Below are 19,502 nucleotides of genomic sequence, written 5' to 3' on the forward strand. Positions count from 1 at the left end.
GATGACGTTCCAGTTTGAGTTGACCAAAATGGGTAGACTGAATCTATTCTGGGATCCATTCCTTTTGCAGTTTCATAACAGATTAAACGTAAAGGTACAACTAGTAACATGGCTACTGTGTGAGTGCATATATGCGCAGTAGGCAGGCTGCAGACTGGATCTGAGTCTGATCACTAATCCTACAAGAGGTCCCAGAAGCAGAACCTATTTGATCGCCAAAGTAAAGTTTTCAGCCAAAGTTTGACTGAAGAGTTATAAATGGAAAGCTTTTCCAGAGGTTTCCAACCCCCGGATGTGACGTGTGCTGTCGCGGAAAACTGCAACAACGCACGTGTTCAGCAGCACAGCACAGCGCAGAGACCAGGGAGACGAGCCAAGGGAGAGAACAACACCAAGAAGGGCACAGGACAGGCAGGGAGCCCCGTCAACGCTCACAAGGCCCAAGAAGACAGACGACACATGCCGATTGAAGATATATTGTTCCACGGTCAATAAGATCCCGATCGATCTAGAAAAGAAGAAAGCGGAGGAAGACAACAACGGTTGCACACAAGCCAGGTTGACAGCCCACTGCTAAGTGGAGGACAATATTATTGACCATCACCAGAAGAACAGGCCGGAGTCCAGGCATAAATAAAGTTACTGGTCTCCCTTCTAGTCTAGTGTGTGCTTGTGTTGTTCAGTCGTTCACTTTGCGTTGCCTTTTAAGCGCCGTTATTTTTAGAGACTGAGCTGTTCGGATACCATGGCGGACTACTTGATCAGCGGACAGACCGGTTACGTACCCGAAGACGGTCTCACTGGATCGCAGCTGTTCAACGGAGGAGACGGCCTGACCTACAAGTAATAAGGATCTTCATGTTCCCCTCATTGATCCCAGCGGGTGATCAGGAGACGTGTGCCTGCCTGGGTTCTAGGTTCTTCTAACGCAGTGATGCTTGTAGTTAAAGCTGTAACCCGAAACTTGTTTGAATGAATAAAACGGTATTTTAACCCATCTCTAGAGCAGTGGTTTTCAACGGGTGCATCTCTCCACTCCGACATGTCTCCTTTCCGACATGTCTCCATTCCGACACTAACCCTATCCCTAACCCCCATGGGAGTGACATGTCGGAATGGAGAGAGCCTCCCGTTTTCAACCACTTGTCAGGGGACCACCAGTGGTCCTTGAGGGGGTTCCAGGTGGTCCCCAGCTAAATGATGGAAAGTTGGTTACTAAATGGACCCCTGTATAGATCTTTAACTCTTGAAAGTGTAAAATGTTGTCCATTTGGTTTAATTTTACGCTCTCAAGAGTTAAATTGTTAAACATCTGCATTTAATGCAGATGTTTGCCTATCGGCATACTTTACAAGAAGTCTACACAATTAGAGAATGTAAAATAATTGTTATTTTGCTCTTTGCTTTGCCTGTCATCTCTCCGCATCCGTACAGCATGGAGTAGCATAAGTGGACACAATCTTTATCCAACGATAACAACATATTCTATACGTTTTGGCTTGGGTCTGAGAGGATACATTTCATCAAATGGTCTGTGGCCCAAATGCAAAATAAATAATGAGCCTTGATATGGAAAGGATTGAAAGCCACTGTGCTAGAATATGATAGAATAGCTACATTAATCTATCTAGCACATCTGCAGTGATTGCCACTTGCCAAACACTGCAGGAAATATGCTAGACCAGCTTGCATCCAGGATCTATCATTTCATTATGAGGATTAGCAATTAAGTCTAATTCTGTCATCATGTTTGTGTTCTTATTAAACTGACCAGTGTGCATTAGCCTTTATGATGCCGACCAGGTGGCAAAAAATGACATCACCATACAAGACATAATGTGCCAAAGTTATCAACCAGCTTGCATCTATTCTAATGTGTCATTCTAGAGTAGATATGGACTGCTATGCTATATTTAGAACACTTGGTAGTACATCTACTCAAAGAAAAAACTGAAGCACTGGACTCTTTACTTTCTATTATTAATAAAATCTACATTATTTTATTCTCTCCAATTGCCACAAGCATTATCAATATAACAACATAAAAAATATACTCTTTCATAAATCATCTTGCTTGTACTTTTCTGTGCCTAAAACCGAGAGATTAGATTCAGACATCATGCCAGTTTACTTTTGCACACATGATTCTGTGAATGGCTCTTAATGTCCTGGAATGTGGGCTTACAATAGTTATCTCTCTTGAAGCATGATTATTATTGGTTGCATGCGTGTCACAATTCTCTTTCTCTCCCTTCCACTCAAACACCTCATAGATTGACAAGGTTTACAACAAGAAAAGTGCAAGGCAGACACATTTGAAACATACTCACAGAAAACATTTAGCTGGAGGAATGTGTTTTCAGTTTTAACTTGTAATGTAATGTATGCTTATATTCACAAGCACAACAAAAGCTGTTTCAAAGGGATTTCTCTTCTGCTAGATATGAATCAGTTATGCAATTATTTTAGTCTAGCACAAGCTTCAAATTGCATTAAAAAGTTACAATGTAAAGAGACAGAGTTTACATTCATTAGTTGAGCAATTGCAAAACTATCATGAGGCTCTCTGTGTATGTATGCCAAATGTCACTGTCTGCAATGGCTCTTTCAATACACTATGAGCTTCATGTATTAGATCTCAAAAGCCATGCAACTTTATATTAGATCTCAAACTCTGTATTTGACATGATGCAGTTGGTGGTCAAGGTCACCAATAACGAGTCATGTATCTCAACTACGCATACGTCTAGGTTTTAATTTCTTTGGTAAAGTTTAGTGCTTCACGTTTTGGCAAATATGTGATATGTTGCATATTTTCTGGGTCTGTTTGTCTAAGTTTTAAGTTTAATTATATGCGCTATAATAACTATATAAATATGACTCATGTACCATAAGATCCTGCATACAATACATACACATGATGTACTTGCAGTCGTGCATACATACAAATAAGCCTACACAAGTAATGTTGCTTCAGAGGTAATAAAGCATTAACTGATGAATACTGATGTATGCAAGAGAGTAAAAGTATTTTAGAATGACTTCAAAGTTCAACAGACTCATCTGAAAGTTTCGGGGAGGTTATTTCACACTCGGGCTGCTTGCAGATGTATCAAATGTGATCTATTGCATTGATCACTTCACTTGTGTTGAGTTTACCAAATTCCTTCCCTCTTCCTTCTCATCTCCTCCAGTGATTTCCTGGTCCTGCCTGGCTACATTGACTTCACATCAGACCAGGTGGTAAGTGGAAGGGGTATGATAATAATCAAACCTCCAGTAATCATCAACTTTGTGGGTGAAATCGTAAGGCTCTGTGACTTGCTGATGAAATATGTCTATCTTATGACAAATGGCCAAGCAGCCCTTATGTTGTGGCTCTTGTTGGCTTTCTTCAGGACCTGACCTCAGCCCTTACCAAGCAGATCACCATGAAAACTCCCTTCGTCTCGTCTCCCATGGACACCGTCTCAGAGGCCAACATGGCTATCGCTATGGCAGTAAGTGTGATGCACAGAGACTCACACAAACGCACTATACGGTTAAGCTCATTCATACTTCGCCACGCGCCGGAAATAGCCGACCTACTAGTTCACAAAGTGTTGGTCGTAGGTTGTAGGTCGGCTATTTAAGATGTTCCGTACGTCGTGTGACAGAGCATAACTTAGACATTACTGGCACGCACATGGCATGGCTACTCTCACACTATTCTCTGAAAGGGACTAAAATAGGCTTTCCATTCACATACATATACAATATAGCATTTCCTCTTACTCCTTTGAATATATAGGCTACTCACATTCACATATATACCAAGTTCAATATACAGTAGCTATCACTATTTAAGTAAGTGAACACACACACACACACACACACACAGAGAGTGATGTGTTCTCTCCTGTGTCAGTTAACAGGTGGCATTGGCTTCATCCATCATAACTGCACACCAGAATTCCAGGCCAACGAAGTCCGCAAAGTGAAGGTAACAATCAATTTCCCATTCTCCTTCCCCATTGGCTCTTCTGCTATGGGGCTTTTAAGCCGTGACATCATTTTGTAGTTAGACCTCCAAGCAGATTTATTATCAATATCTGTCCCTCGCTATTTCAACAGATCCGAGACAAAAATAACGACTAAAGTATAATTCTACCACTTTACTTTCAACAACAAAGAGAAGAAAAATTAGTAAATATTAAAAATAGTAAAAACATTAGCTTTTTTTGGGGCCAAAAGTTCTCCTCTGCCTACAAAATGATGTCAGACTTAACAGCCCCATGGCTTTCATAGGACTCTGTCACTGCCCTCATGTATGTTCCTCACTGTCCGCTCCACCTTGTGCATTCGTATTATGTCGTTGGAGTTTTAAGGTGTTCAACATCAAACACGTGAACATGTTCAATTATGTTTCTATTCTGTCTTTGTAAATACTAACATCAGTCAATTTTAATCAATTCTTTAGCCTCTCTGTCCTGTTTTAAACATTTTCTTCTTCAATTTGTGTGTGTTTACTTTTTTGTTTTTCTTTTTTTTTTTCATTTGTTTTTGCCTGAATGAACCCAGTAGGGGGGACCTCTCACTCTTTCCTTACCTCAACGTTTCTACTCTGCTTAATTTAGTTCAACAGATAGTTGCTTTTCCTGGAGCCCATTATCTATCACCACCATTTCCCCCATCTCTTCCTCACCATTATTTCTTTCCCAATCTCCCCAGTCCCATCTCCCCTAATCTTACTTCCCATCTCTTTCTCTCCCCCTCCATCCTTTATCTCTGATTATTGCCTCTCTCCCTCCCTATCTTTCTTCCTCCTCCCAATCTTTTGCTCAATCCCTCCTTTAAAAACTAAAAACAACAACATAAAAACACCCCTGTCCTTAAACCCCCTCCCTCCTCTCCCTCCTCTTAGCGCTATGAGCAGGGCTTCATCACAGACCCGGTGGTGATGAGTCCTAATGACCGCGTACAGGACGTCTTCCAGGCCAAGGCGCGCCACGGCTTCTGTGGCATCCCCATCACAGACAACGGCCACATGGGGGGCAAACTGGTGGGCATCATTTCCTCCAGAGACATCGACTTCCTGAAGGAGGAGGAGCACAACCTGCCACTCAGCCAGGTGGGCGGAGCTTAGAGAGGGGAAGTGAACCAGCAGTAAGCACAATGTGCCGTTTGGAAAGTATGTTTTCAGATTAAGTTCACTAATCCCCCCCATCCCACCACCACCCCTTTCTTTCAGGAGATATAATGAGTTGTTGCATTAGTCAGGAATTGGATACAGAATAAGGTCATGGTAAATGTAGAAAAATGGGTTATTGGGAAATAGTAGGAAATAACACCCACCAGAGAGGCGTGTGAGGTGTGCCACTAGGTGAGCGAGTGCCCATGCAACGATGGCCTCGCTTGTTGTTTGAGTTTGCAAGATGTGGTGGACTGTGTTCTGCAAGTGTCATGGCAATGTGTCCATTAGGTTTTGAGATCATTTGTGTAAGTGGAAAGTTTAGCCTAATGGTGGTGCTAGAGAAATGATCATGGGGTCCTAACTCCTAACTTGTGTGAAGATTTTTAGATATTTTGTGTGTACCTGAGGAAAGGTCATGGGGTCATCAAAAATAATAGTTATCTTATCTGGGGTTCACAAAGGTTCACTGAAAAATCCATGTCAATCCAGCCAGTATTTAAGAGATAAGTTGTTTTGGGCCAAAGTGGTGGACAAACCACTGAACCAGCCAATCAACTTAACATAGACATCCTTAGAGCCCTGTTGCTAAAAGTAGTTTATTGTGTTCAGTAATGTAAAAGTTCTTAACTGGTGTTTTGTCGTTCTGTTTCTCTAGGTAATGACAAAGCTTGAGGATCTGGTAGTGGCCCCAGCCGGAGTGACCCTCAAAGAGGCCAATGAGATTCTCCAGAGGAGTAAGAAAGGTAAGGATGTTGGAACTGTTAACTCATTTAGTGCCCCTGAAATTAACGGATTATAAAGTCCACGATGCCACCTTCAGGCTGGCATCACCGCCGTTATCTTATTTTGAAGGCCAGAAGTCCACCACGCAATCACTTTAAGTTCCGGTCTGACGTCATCGGATCGTGCGCCGGAACCGATCCGTGTCCACGTGGAGTTGTGTAATGGCCGACCGGGAGCTTTTATAACTGTGTAACATAAGCGAGCATCTGCCTCCATCCTAGCTTCTAAAGTGTAGTTTTGAGATAATGGACATTAAAGATGAGATCCCCTGTCCACCTCAATGTTATGGATGGGACTATTTTGTGCTCGTGGAGCCGTGATGATCCGAAATCAGCGACGGATTTCGTCTCCGGACCTGCGGTCATTCTTCTCGGTAATGTACTCGCCGTTACAGTAATATATTACTTTTCCCGAGATATCTCGTGAATGGCACTACAGATACTCGAGTACATTTCACGAGACATCTCGGGAATGGCACTAGATGAGTTAAATGAATGTGAAATTCTTCAGTTCAACGTTGTGTTGTCAATTGGCTCCTGTCAAGTATAAATTCACCAATAAACCTTATGACATCAACCTCCTCTCCTGTCTTCTATCCATCCCTCCAGGTAAGCTGCCCATAGTGAATGAGGAGGGTAACCTGGTGGCCATCATTGCTCGCACAGACCTGAAGAAGAACAGGGACTTCCCTCTGGCCTCCAAAGACCCTCGCAAACAGCTGTTGTGTGGGGCCGCCATCGGCACACACAATGACGACAAGTACCGACTGGACCTACTGGTGCAGAGTGGGGTGGATGTAATAGTATTGGTATGGACCGTTTTGTTTTATTTTGTATTTTATTTTTTTACACTGGTATTACTGAAACAGTTGCCTATCTATTTTACTGCTTGCAGAATGGATGTAATGGCATTGGTGTGGGTTTTATTCTACTTTTAGATTGGCATAGCTGAAACAGAATCTTTTAATAAATTGGTTTTGGCGGAAGACAAGTTATATTACATACAGTATGAGTATTTGTTATTGATGATGACGATGATGATGAAAACGTGTTTTGTTTTGCCAAAGCCCAGGTTAACTTTTCCTGTCTTCTCTCTCCAGGATTCCTCTCAGGGTAACTCCATCTTCCAGATCAACATGATTAAATACATCAAGGAGAAGTACCCTCAGCTACAGGTCATAGGAGGCAATGGTGAGGACATGAATCACATATTCACTCGACCCTCTCAAACAGGGGTAAAGTTCATGCCCACCACCACAAAGACTAGGGGTCTGAATCATCCGAGGTGGTGCTCCAGAAGTACAAGAAATATTGTTTCCATCCAAACTCCCAAATATCTTTAGAGCTACATCAAAAATACAACTGTCTGTGCATGGGAGTTCATTCAATGCACCCAGTACAGCAGACATGTCATCCCAGGTTAGGAAGAAATCAAGCACCTGTTGCTAGCAAGAAGAGACCACCACTAGGGCTGTCACAATTATGACATAATCGTCTAATCGCAATTATTTGACATAATCGTGACAGCCCTAACCACCACAGTCTTCACATCTCCTCTTTGCGTCTGTTTTGGATGCATAGAGAAGCCTGTCTAAAGCGCATCAATAGTATTTTTAAAGTAATGGGCTAGCATGGCTGTATCCAACACAGATTTACACAAACCCGCCATGAATATCATTATGCAGCTAAGTGTGGATTGTGCATTTTCATACCTGTGACCTTGAGTGACTGACCATCGTCCTGGACGATAGAATCAGCTTAATCATGTATAATCTTAAGCCAAATACTTAAAAAGCTTACAATGTTGAACCTATTTGTCAAAAATGTCCTTTGGTGCCACTGGAATCCATTTATAGCACTACATGTTGGCATTGGAGATAAAGCTGAAAAATGCATGCTTCCTTGGAGAAGGATGCGTGTGGACTATGGATGGGACGATATGAACATTTCATATCATGATTATTATGACCAAAGAAATTGTGATTTATGATATTATCGCGATAATCCAAATATCCCAACATCCATTATCCTGGGGCGGAACATTTGCCAAGATCTACAAGTCGCAAAGGCGACGCGTTGTGAGCTTGTAGATCGGCTATTTTTTGGCCAAGAGATTTGGTAGAGAGTGAAAAAAAAGAACGTATATTCTAAGTACATTTTACCAATAGAGGGTTTAAATGGTACTGGATATGCAACTCGACAAATAAAAGGTGAATTGATCCCAGTGCATGACGGAGGATGATTTCACGATAAATAAAATCTCCACAATAAGATTGTGAGTGTTTTTATCTGAGTTCGGTAAAATACAGGCATACGATGCTCAACAAGAAATCTCCCCCTGTCTTCCTCCAGTGGTAACTGCGGCTCAGGCTAAGAACCTGATAGATGCTGGAGCGGACGCGCTGCGAGTGGGCATGGGCAGTGGCTCAATCTGCATTACACAGGAAGGTGAGTGGACTGACAGGCAACCTCAACAATTACATCCCTGCTCAGGATTCAATATTTTTGTTGTTACATTGCATATATATTTGAGTACACGAGAAAAGTATTTGGTTTGGTTCCACAACATTGTTGCAGCAATAACAATTAATAGAAAGTAGAATGTAAAGAAAAATAGTAAAGTATATCATAGCACACTTTGAGTGTGCTATGTGAAATGTTTGTCTGTGCAGTCAGTCACTGCTCTCACTCACAGCAGATCTCAGCCATTCTGACATCTCAAAAGATGGTTACATGACTAAATGTTTTAGGGATATCGGGGGAAACTACAAAGATGAAGTAATTGGGGTGGGTTTGGATTCACTCACAGAGATTTCTCACATTTATTGTAAGATCGTATTATTATTCTTTATTTCTTTCCCTTTTTGCTGTTTAAATGTTGTTCAGGAAGTCATTTGTGGACAGTGAACACTGTCAATGGAATCAGTGTTTATTTTTGGTGTTTTTTACAACATAAAGCGTTGGATGGAACTTTGTTTAGCAAAAGTTACAGTTAGAAACAGATTTCAGAGTCTAAACGTAAACCTCTTCTAACAGGTTTAGATTCTGCTGTGTTGGATGTCTGCTTCATGGTTTGGCCATGCTTACTCTTAGTGATGTTTTCCTTTGTGTCTGTTTCTGTCCATCCATCATCCATCTTGTCCATGATTCGTCTCTGGCTGTCCTCCCTCTCTTTCATGCCTCTTCTGTTCTGTCGCTTTGTGCTCTGGTGACCGTTTCTGTCTTCTCGTCATCGCTGATGGCTCTCAATCTTCCTCTGTCTTCATCTTGTCCTTTTGTCTCTCCCTCTCTCACGTTTGTCATTGCTGCGTTTCCCCCGTGTGGGTGTGTATGTATATATGCTGTATAATGTATGTATGTATGCGCGTACATATGTGTGTATACTATATGTATATCGTCGTTGCCGGGTGGAAACCTCGTATCTCCAAGTTTAAAATGTGTAATTTTTTTTCGCAAAGTAAAACCCTGCTTCATCGCACAAGGCCGTCGCACAAAAGTAGTGAAAACAGCAGATCTACAAGTGCTTGTAGATCGGCTGTTTTCACTAGTTTAAATCATTTTTAAAATGATAAATGCAAAACGAACGGTTTTGGACATACAAGGTTTCTACCCGACAACGACAATATGTACATGTTTGTGTGTATATTGTGTGTGTGTGCATACGTGTGATTGTGTGTGGCTGTTGGTGCGTGCGTGCGTGCGTGCGTGCGTGCGTGCGTGCGTGCGTGCGTGTGTGTGTGCGTGCGTGCGTGCGTCTCCCTAGCACACCCTTCCATTCCGCCAGCAATAAAGCTCCACAGCCCCAAAACCCCAGACACTGTTACGGGATACTCCAGTAAGTCCCTCCCCTCTCAGCCTGCGCTGGGCTCCCATTGGCTCCACTACCACACTGTGCCCACCCCCCTCCTCCACTTCACAGCCTGCTGCATTGGTTGGTTAACGGCACTGCATCAGTAGTTGTACTAGTGGTACCAGTAATAAGTGCACTGCATCAGTAGTTGTACTAGTGGTACCAGTATTAAGTGTAACGGTGGCTTTCTCTGTGAAAGCCTGCCTTGGGTGTTTTGGGGTTTTGGATGCTTGTCGTCTCCTTTCGTTCACTAATCTGTCAGTCATGTTGAGTGACGTTCCGGTTTTTCCTTACCCAACTTACCACCCTTGTATCTCTGTGTCTTGACTTGTGGTATCATGAAAATGACAACTTGTGCTGTCTCATGGCATTTGGATGAACACGATTGGCTCGATTGAGTGTCCTGAGTGTTAAGTTAAAGCTGCAATCCGTAAGAATTATGCTACAGAGGATCTGAAGTCGTGTCTCCTTCACGAGAGCCACATTTTCTACTGAGCTTCATCCGATACATCTTGTCAACTCGTAGAGGCTCTACCCAACCACAGGAGATACATTTCTCAATAGAATAGCAGGGAGACCACCTCCAACCACTGCCGTTTTGTACAGATTGGTTAAAATAATGTTTTGTTACGGATTGCAACTTTGACTCTTCAGAGTAAGCAAATGGACTCTTACGGGTCCACTTAGTTACATTTGTACACTCTGAGAGTTACAAATGAATAAATAACACTGAGGATTTTACCGTGTGAGCTCTATGTGTTGTGTCCTCTCTGTGCTTGTGGTGAATCACCAGACTGCACATTCTGCATTGAGGATCAGGGGTTGATCTGGCACAGGAAGGGAGTTGGATTTCTTTTGCCGACGGTGCATCATACATGCATGCAGTGCCACAGCAGTGGCCAGTTATGCAGACAATGCTTCTATTAAAAGCCACATTTGTTTTGTCAAGTCACCGGTTGGGCAGAATGAATGCTGACTGTACTTGCTATTGGCCATATCATTATCTCACTTTAGGCACCAACAATTTAGAAATGTTTGGCTTGTTCGTTTGTTTGGCTTGGTAAATAAATGTATAATTTTATAATAGAATCACTGGGTGTTTTGTAGGAACGGGTGGGAAACTGACTGATATTATAATATTTACAGTAATTGTTCTACTGATGTAGTTGGTTTAACTTCCCCATTCACATTGTTTAACAGCCCATAAGTCAATAACAAACATGTTCCCTGTGTTTGATTTACTTACTTTCATTTTAACCTAATCACCCTTTGCAGTTCAGCCCTGCATGTCCATCAACATTTTATTTATTTACTTCTTTGAACTGATTTGTTGTTTTTAATGAATGGGAGTGTGAGAGTTGAGTTTCTCTGCAGTAGTAGTAGTCAAGTCCCACTTTATTTACAGTATCGTGCACATTTCCTACATGGAAAATGTTGTAATGTAAATGTATTTGTACAGAGATATAGACACTAATAGCACTATTATTTGGTTGCTGTCTCTCTAGTCAGTATTATACTATTCTACTTTAAAACAACTAAAAGTTTCATGTTATAAAGTATTTGATTCCACACACAAAACAAAAATCCTTCCCTGTATTTTCATATTTTCTGCTTTAGTGTCTGCTTTAGTTTAAGAGCAGTTTAAGAGCCAATCCACAAGATTGGCTCTATGTAATCTCAGTCTAGGTTATAACATATAGGAATGGCACTGGTGAAGAAGTCGTTAATTTTGCTACAACTGCTGGCCTAAAAACATTGCTATTGTTTATAATATTCATGTTATTTATTAACATCACCACTTCCGTCCTCCATTTTGTGCAAACCAGACTATAAATTGGCTGAGTATTTGTGTCACTGTTGTTTAAGGCTTTGTTTCTCTCCTCCCTCCCTCCCTCCTTCCATCTATCCAGTGTTGGCGTGTGGCAGACCCCAGGCCACAGCTGTCTATAAGGTGTCAGAGTACGCCAGGCGTTTTGGCGTGCCGGTCATCGCTGATGGAGGCATCCAGACAGTTGGACACATTGCCAAAGCCCTGGCCCTGGGGGCATCTACAGGTAGGGAGAGGAAAGTGCCTGCATGCAAGGGGCGTCACACCAAATTCTGGGCCCTGGGTACAAGGATTCACTGCGGGCCCCCCATGAATGTTAACTATTGAAAAATAGCAGATATACAAGCTCACAGCGCGGCACCGAGTGCCGCGCTGCATCAGCTATTTTTTTTTTTATTGTGAAAATGTGTGCAAGAAACCTATGTTTCCATGTCAGTGGTGCTCAAACCTTTTCATGCCAAAGACCCCCAAGATGATATGTATTTAGCCACGGACCCGCATTTCAAAATATTTAGTTCCAAGGAGGGACCCCCCAGAAGCAAAATTTGAGTTACAAATGTTTGCTTAAAAAATACATATTCATTATATTCAAAGATTTGCACACATTTTCACGACTTTTCAAAAATAGCAGATCTACAAGCTCGCAGCACGGCACTCGGTGCCGCGCTGTGAGCTTGTATATCTGCTATTTTTCAATGGCTAAAGTTACTAGGGCTCCTCCACCTTGGGCCCTAGTAACTCAGTCCCACTTTCCCCACCCTTGTGACGCCCGTCTGCATGGATTAAAGTTCTCAGTCAACCACGACGGTTTTCAGTCATTTGCATTCTGTAGAGGCCAGCATGTCCTTCTTGGCTTGTAACTTTTAACAATGCTGCTCTGCACCATGTGGCTGTTAAAAGTCATGCCCCATAATAATAAATATTTTATTTCTAACATTAAAGAGTATTTTAATTGGTAAAACTGGCAATAGAATACAGAAGCTTCTTCCATAAACGCTAATGGTCTCGGATATTTCATAAAAGCAAAGGCTAATGCCTCAATCTGAGATTCTTTCATTTTTTGTTGCTGTAAGGCGTGTTACACTTAAAGGAGTAGTTCACCCCCAAAATGACTTTTTTTCTATTGATTAGTCACGCCATGGAGACAAGAGTTCAATAATATTTTAAGTTTTTTGTCGCATTCCTAAGACAAAAATGTGATAACAATAAATGTACCCCCATTCGTTCCGGATGGGGACCCGTTTCGAAACGGGTCCCCATCCGGAATCAATGGGGGTAAATTTACTCGAATCAAATTTTTGTCTTAGGAATGTGACAAAAACCAAAAAATAACTCTAGTCTCCATGGCATGAGTAATCAATAGAAAAAAAGTCATTTTGGGGGTGAACTACTCCTTTAAGCCCTATTTCATTGTGAGCTTCAGCTTATAGGTCTGCTATTGTCCATATTTTTAAGAATTATTACAAATTCTTATAATTTCTGCCTGTAATGACACGTGCATGCCCAAAATAGGGATGCCAGATTGAAAGTGGTTAAGATGCTATGAAGAATGGTCATCATCATAATACGCTCAACCACTAGAGGGAGTATTTGCTTTAAAAACATATAGTCAGTGTGTGGGTTTGACAGTTAAAGCATGGAAACGGAGTCATAGGATTTATCAAGATAATCTTTGTTTTTGTCAGTTAATGAAATTCCATTGGAAAATGTATTAAATCCTCTAATAACAAAATTACATAATAATTGTGTAAAAATAGCTTTAGTTTTAACTTAATGAGTTGATGCCATATTACCCTGGTTTGGTGTTAGGCATGTGTAACATAACTGCATTAAACTGAATATTGGCGTTATGAAGCAACATTGTAAAGCGTGTGAATATTGCATTCATGCTATGTTTGAGTTGTTTTATTTTCTAAGGCAAATAAATGTATGTATACAAATTTACAAAAACAGTCAAAACAGTCCACGTATTATAAAATACATTGCACACGTGGTGAAATGAAAAATACGGTTTTCACACTTTTAGAGTATACCCGCAGTTATAATAACAACATATCTATCGTTAGATGCCAAACAAAATTGCCATTTGCTTTGTTTATTATGACAAAAGTCCCTAAAAACCCACATTTGAATTGCTTCATGAAAGCACAAAAGTACTGCGTGATGACATAGATAGGCCTTTAATCCTGACTTACGTCACCTGTGTGATTCCCATAGCTCATGTTCCTCCACCCGCATTTGGTTTTAATTAGGCCATTATTGACACTTATGAGCTCTTTATCTAACTCCAGACAGTGCATTACTCAATTTAAACTTAAACAGTACATTACAATATGTATATGAAAACATTTGAGATGAGAAATAAGCAATGCCAAGGTTGTAGTTTATTGTTACGTCTTTTGTACAGGTACATTCCCTCTACGCCAAACCTCTTTGCCAAGAATAGCAGATCAACAGAGCTTGTAGATCGTCTATTTTTGGCGAATGTTCCACACAGAATAGGGATGCTAGGGTTCAGGTTAGTGTAGAAAATATAAAGTTCCTATCACACAAATATTTGGAGGACCCCCTGTAGTAACTCTGAGGACCCCCTAGGGGTCCCGGACCCCCTGTTGAAGTCCCCTGCTTTATATGACACACTCTCCCTCACTCTCTCTGTCTAGTAATGATGGGTTCGTTGCTGGCTGCTACCAATGAGGCTCCTGGAGAATATTTCTTTTCAGATGGCATCAGACTGAAGAAGTACCGCGGTATGGGCTCGTTGGATGCCATGGACAAGAACCTGGGCTCCCAGACAAGATACTTCAGGTACACAAAAAATACACACACACACACACACACACACACACACACACACACACACACACACACACACACACACACACACACACAAGCAGGGGTGTCGCACCAAATTCTGGGCCCTGGGTGCTTTATCTATTGAAAAATAGCAGATATTCAAGCTCACAGTGCTGCACCGAGTGCCACGCTGCGAGCTTGTAGATCTGCTATTTTTTTTTTTACCCTAACCCTAAGTCTTTGAATATTTCAAATCCTTCTAAGGTTTTTTGAAAATTATGTTTCTATGTCAGTGGTGCTCAAACCTTTTCATCTGAAGGACCCCCAAAATTACATGTTTTTGGCCACGGACTCCCATCTCAAAATATTAAGTTCCAGGGACCACCCAGAACAATCTACATCTACAAGCTCGCTGTGAGCTTGTAGATCTGCTATTTTTCAATTAGCTAAAGTATAAAATAATTAAGGCCCCTCCACCTTGGGCCCTAGTAACCCCCCCCCCCCCCCCCTCCCTGTGACGCCCCTGCACACAAGCCAAAACTGAGATACACACCACAGTGCAATTCATAGTAATGTTAACAGGACTTCTAAAGTAGTGTTTTGTTCAATATCCTCCCTGTCCATAGTGAGTGTGATAAGATTAAGGTGGCCCAGGGTGTATCTGGAGCGGTTCAGGACAAAGGCTCCATACACAAGTTCATTCCCTACCTGTTGGCTGGCATTCAGCACTCCTGTCAGGACATAGGGGCCAAGAGTCTCACACAGCTCCGGTAAGACTAACTCATCTATGTCTCTTTCTGTGTGTGTGTGTGTGTGTGTGTGTGTGTGTGTGTGTGTGTGTGTGTGTGTGTGTGTGCGTGTGTAGGGCTGTCACGATATGACATTTTACATGACGATTAATTGTCACTCAAATAATTGGCGATTAGCGATTTAATTGTGTTTTTGTCATTGACAATTACATTTCTGTTTGGCTTTTAGGCTTTGAAGTTGCACATGGCAGATATGACACAAAACCTAAATACATGAAGAAATTACTGACATATTTGACAACTTACTACTTAAAAAATAACATTGATAGTGGAAATAGTGTGACAGCCCTATGTGTGTGTGTGTGTGTGTGTGTGTGTGTGTGTGTGTGTGTGTGTGTGTGTGTGTGTGTGTGTGTGTGTGTGTGTGTGTGTGTGTGTGTGTGTGTGTGTGTGTGTGTGTCCCTCACTCTCTTCAGCGTTTCCACTGGTTATTAAAAAGCCTTAAACTATCGAATCAATTATTCCAACATTTAGGCCTTTAAAAGTATTAAAAGTCTGAAATATTTATAAATAACATTGGACTTAAATTCTTTCTGTTCAAAAAGAAAGAAATTGTGGTAGATATAGCTGAAACGATTTTATGAGGAAATTCAGATTTGTCACCACCTCGTATTTTCTTCCGTAGGATTTAGTTTGGGCTTTTATTTTCTCCACCAGCAAATGTATTTGTCTAATTGAGTACATTGGGTAAACTACACTAGCCTCGCAACAGCCAGACTCTCCCAGGGGAGAGTCTGGGAGTCCTCCGTAGACAATGCATTACGCAATGACGTAGTTACTCACTTTGACTGACAGGTCCAGTCAGTAGTCATCAGCGCATCAAAACATCGTCGGGAGAACATCAAATACGTCTTTTCCAGACAGAAATTCCAAAGGTGCAAACCGTTGATTTCAGATAAAACTTCGCTTAATGCAGCTTTTATTTGCGTTTTGTGAACTCGCATCGGACATGGGGTCCGCCATGTTTGTTGTCAAAATGCGAGAGCTGTAGCAGCCGCTCGACCAATCAGGAGTGGTGTGAGGCGGGTTCGCTTGAAATGCAGCCTTTTGATTGGAAATTAGAAAAAAATTGCTAATAAAGAGGCTCACTGGGAGGGACACCAGACCGAGAAAGGAAGCACATTGGTGATGACGTAGCTCGGGATGGCTTGCGAGGCTAAAACTACACTGGAATGGTTCAGATTTCAGATTCAGATTTCATTTATTTTATTTCGAACGTATTCAAATAATATAAAGACAAAAGAAATAAAAGGAAGAATTAGATATTAAAAACAGCACCAAAAACAATCTTAACATCGTCATCTTTAAAGCTATACTTTGTAACTTTTCCAATAAAACAAATCTTAAAATTGTCCTAACTATTAAATCGCTAAAGTTTTAGAATACCCACTCCGTGAATTTCAGCCCCGAAAGCCTTTTCTTTATTTGTTTTTTACTGAGCCGTGAGGGGGGTTGCATTTCGCGGCAAAATTAAGTCATCTGCATTCTTCCGTATACGTTGTCTCCAGATCATACACTACCGGCCAATCACAGCGCGTCTTGCCGTCTTTTCAGGAGGTAGCTTGAACAACAGCCTGTTACTCCCCAACGCCTAGTCGCAGAGGGACTCTACGGATGCGTAGAGGGGTAGAGGCCCGCGGCCCCGCTCCGGTGGTCCGTGGCAAAAAACGGACGAAAAAAGCAATACCGCTATTGAGCAGTAGTTGAGCAACTTCCATAGTATAGCTTTAAATGATATTACATGTCCGAAAAAGGAGTAGGAAGAAGTTTGTGAAACTTATCTAGTCCTACCCCTTCATTGTATAACATAACTACTTTACTAGTTCGGGATAGTTTGGACCTTATTAACGTTCGGGGTGCCAATCCCGAACTAGTTCGGCTTTTTATAAAAATAAAAAAAAACATCCAGAGGCCTTACCGAAGCACCGGGCTAAATTTTCGAGCCGGGCCGCCGGCCGTCATCTGTTTACACGGCCCGCGAGAGCGTCGCGCCACCGATATTTGCCATCCACTCCAATGCAATCCAGGATCTTTAGAGCTCATTTTCTCTGTTCCATGCATATCCATGAGGTGTGCAAGGTTTAATCACGGCTAAATCGCCGAAAATAGGCTTCTAAAATGCTTGGTAGCCAATAGCTAACTTCAAGCTAACTTCATCCTGTTCCTGGTCATGCACAAAGGAAAGTGTTCAGGCGCGTCATGGCTGCGCACGGCTTGTGCATATACAGCGTATGTCTATGGTGGATTCTATGGCCATTGGGCGCCCTCTAGTGGTGATTCTGGGCACTGAAAGGGTTAATCAGAACACTGTCTGCATATGTTGTGTTTATAGGACCAGGACCCAGGTGATGGCTAAACGTGCAGGGTGTAGTGGAGTGTAGTTTACCACCCTTGGAAGAATGGAAGATATTTGGTTTCCCTCGTGGGAGACCTGGGTGTTATATCTCTGTGTCAGGAGAGGACACCTGCAGATAGCCTGCGTTTCTGTCTCACTCCCTCTCTGTCTTGTCTCTCTTTTTCTCTCACTCACTCTCATGCTCTTCTGTGACCGAAATGTTACTCAAAAAAATTGACGGGCGCCCGCTGGCCTACCAGTCCAGGCGCATACCACATAGGCTCAGTGTAGCCTGACAGCGTGTCGCTGGTTCAATTCCCGATCCCGAATACCTTTGCTGCGTGTCACTCCCCATTTCCTCTCAGTCTACTGTCCTATCAATAAAGACATAAAATCCCCCAAAACGTATCTTTAAAAAAAAACATACACACTCACTCTACTGGTTCAGGTTTTACTTTCTTGAACCAGTAACTTTGTACTCTTCCATGACATTGAGACTCTCACTCAAAATGTATCTACTTTATTTGAATACTTTTATTTTATTTTATTTTATAATGCCTCTGTTCAGAACCAAATGTACACATACTCAAACTGTATTGTCTATCGTTGTAACATCGTATTCCTTCCCTGATGTGTAATGCAATATTAGTTTACTGTGACTGGTGGTGGGTGTAACAGTGTTTATCTTCCCCCCTCATCAGAGCCATGATGTACTCTGGAGATCTGAAGTTTGAAAAGAGAACAACGTCAGCTCAGATGGAGGGAGGCGTTCACAGCCTGCACAGGTACACACACACACACACACACACACACACACACACACACACACACACACACACACACACACACACACACACACACACACACACACATGCATTAACACACAACCTGCTTACTCGCTGTCCAACTCAAACTATACCTAATACATAAAGATCTATAGATAGCTAATTCAATTGATTGAATCAATAGTAACCCCGAACACACACATGCAAAAGCTTGCGTGCTCCTGCACACACACACACACACACACACACACACACACACACACACACACACACACACACACACACACACACACACGCACACACAAAATATGCTTCAGTGTGTCTTATTTCTTATGTGAAGATGACCTGTATAGTAGCTCTTATATTAGTTTCACAATTAACCCCCCACACACACACACACACACACACACACACACACACACACACACACACACACACACACACACACACACACACACACACACACACACATCAAGTTCCCCTTTTTACTCTAGCCTTTTGTCCTCTGCTTCTGCAAAGGAAGTCTTGGAGATAGTCATGTGATCTACTGATCAAGCTAACCCTTGTTTTCCCTCCTTTTCTCCTTATTTCTATCTTTCTACTTCCCTCTCTCTCTCTCCTCCCATAGTTATGAGAAGCGTCTGTATTGAGGAGTAGTATCCACCATAGTGGCCTGGAGATGGAAACCTCTTTAAGGAAACACATTATGCAAAGACACACGCACACGCGCACACACACACACACACACACACACACACACACACACACACACACACACACACACACACACACACACATACAGAGTGTACTTGTCAAGCTCCAGACACACAGTAACATATAGTACATACTGATACATTACACTCTAACCAGGATCCACCAGTCTTCCTGTCTGTTCTTATGCATTTTGTGTGTGGTGTCTTTTGTGTGTTTGCATGTGTGAGAGAGAGCGTAGCATTTACCAGTCAGTGTGTGTGTGTGTGGGTGCATGTGTGTGTGCGTTTTGATGTCATCTGATGCCTTCCATGTTGGGATGAAAGACAATATTTCCCTATGTACTGACATGTCCGATGAAAGTTGAAAACTTGAGTCGTCAAATAAAATAAAAAACTATTTTTTTTCCAAAATCCATTGTTTGTCGTTTATG

The 19,502-nt window shown here is 41.9% G+C and overlaps 1 protein-coding gene across 1 annotated transcript; it reads left to right on the plus strand.

Moving 5' to 3' along the window:
* Window positions 1–350: 350 nt before the first annotated feature.
* On the plus strand, window positions 351–19,482 carry impdh2 (IMP (inosine 5'-monophosphate) dehydrogenase 2). The gene is made up of 14 exons (XM_080734035.1): window positions 351–843; window positions 3,195–3,243; window positions 3,399–3,500; window positions 3,908–3,982; window positions 4,904–5,110; window positions 5,829–5,916; window positions 6,565–6,764; window positions 7,056–7,146; window positions 8,308–8,403; window positions 11,716–11,859; window positions 14,297–14,441; window positions 15,056–15,199; window positions 18,275–18,358; window positions 18,987–19,482. The coding sequence occupies exons 1-14, from the start codon at window positions 746–748 to the stop codon at window positions 19,006–19,008; spliced, it is 1,545 nt and encodes a 514-aa protein (XP_080590161.1). The 5' UTR covers window positions 351–745; the 3' UTR covers window positions 19,009–19,482.
* Window positions 19,483–19,502: the final 20 nt, after the last annotated feature.

The sequence above is a fragment of the Nannobrachium achirus genome (genome assembly GCF_963921795.1).
Source record: "Nannobrachium achirus genome assembly, chromosome: 9".
In the NCBI taxonomy this organism is placed as follows: Eukaryota; Metazoa; Chordata; class Actinopteri; order Myctophiformes; family Myctophidae; genus Nannobrachium; species Nannobrachium achirus.

Bases quoted from the DNA above. Each gene is read 5' to 3' on its own strand.
- impdh2 (XM_080734035.1), top strand. From the start codon at position 746: ATGGCGGACTACTTGATCAGCGGACAGACCGGTTACGTACCCGAAGAC. The intron at 5,917-6,564 runs GTAAGGATGTTG...CCATCCCTCCAG, and splicing joins TCTCCAGAGGAGTAAGAAAG to GTAAGCTGCCCATAGTGAAT. The intron at 11,860-14,296 runs GTAGGGAGAGGA...CTCTCTGTCTAG, and splicing joins GGCCCTGGGGGCATCTACAG to TAATGATGGGTTCGTTGCTG.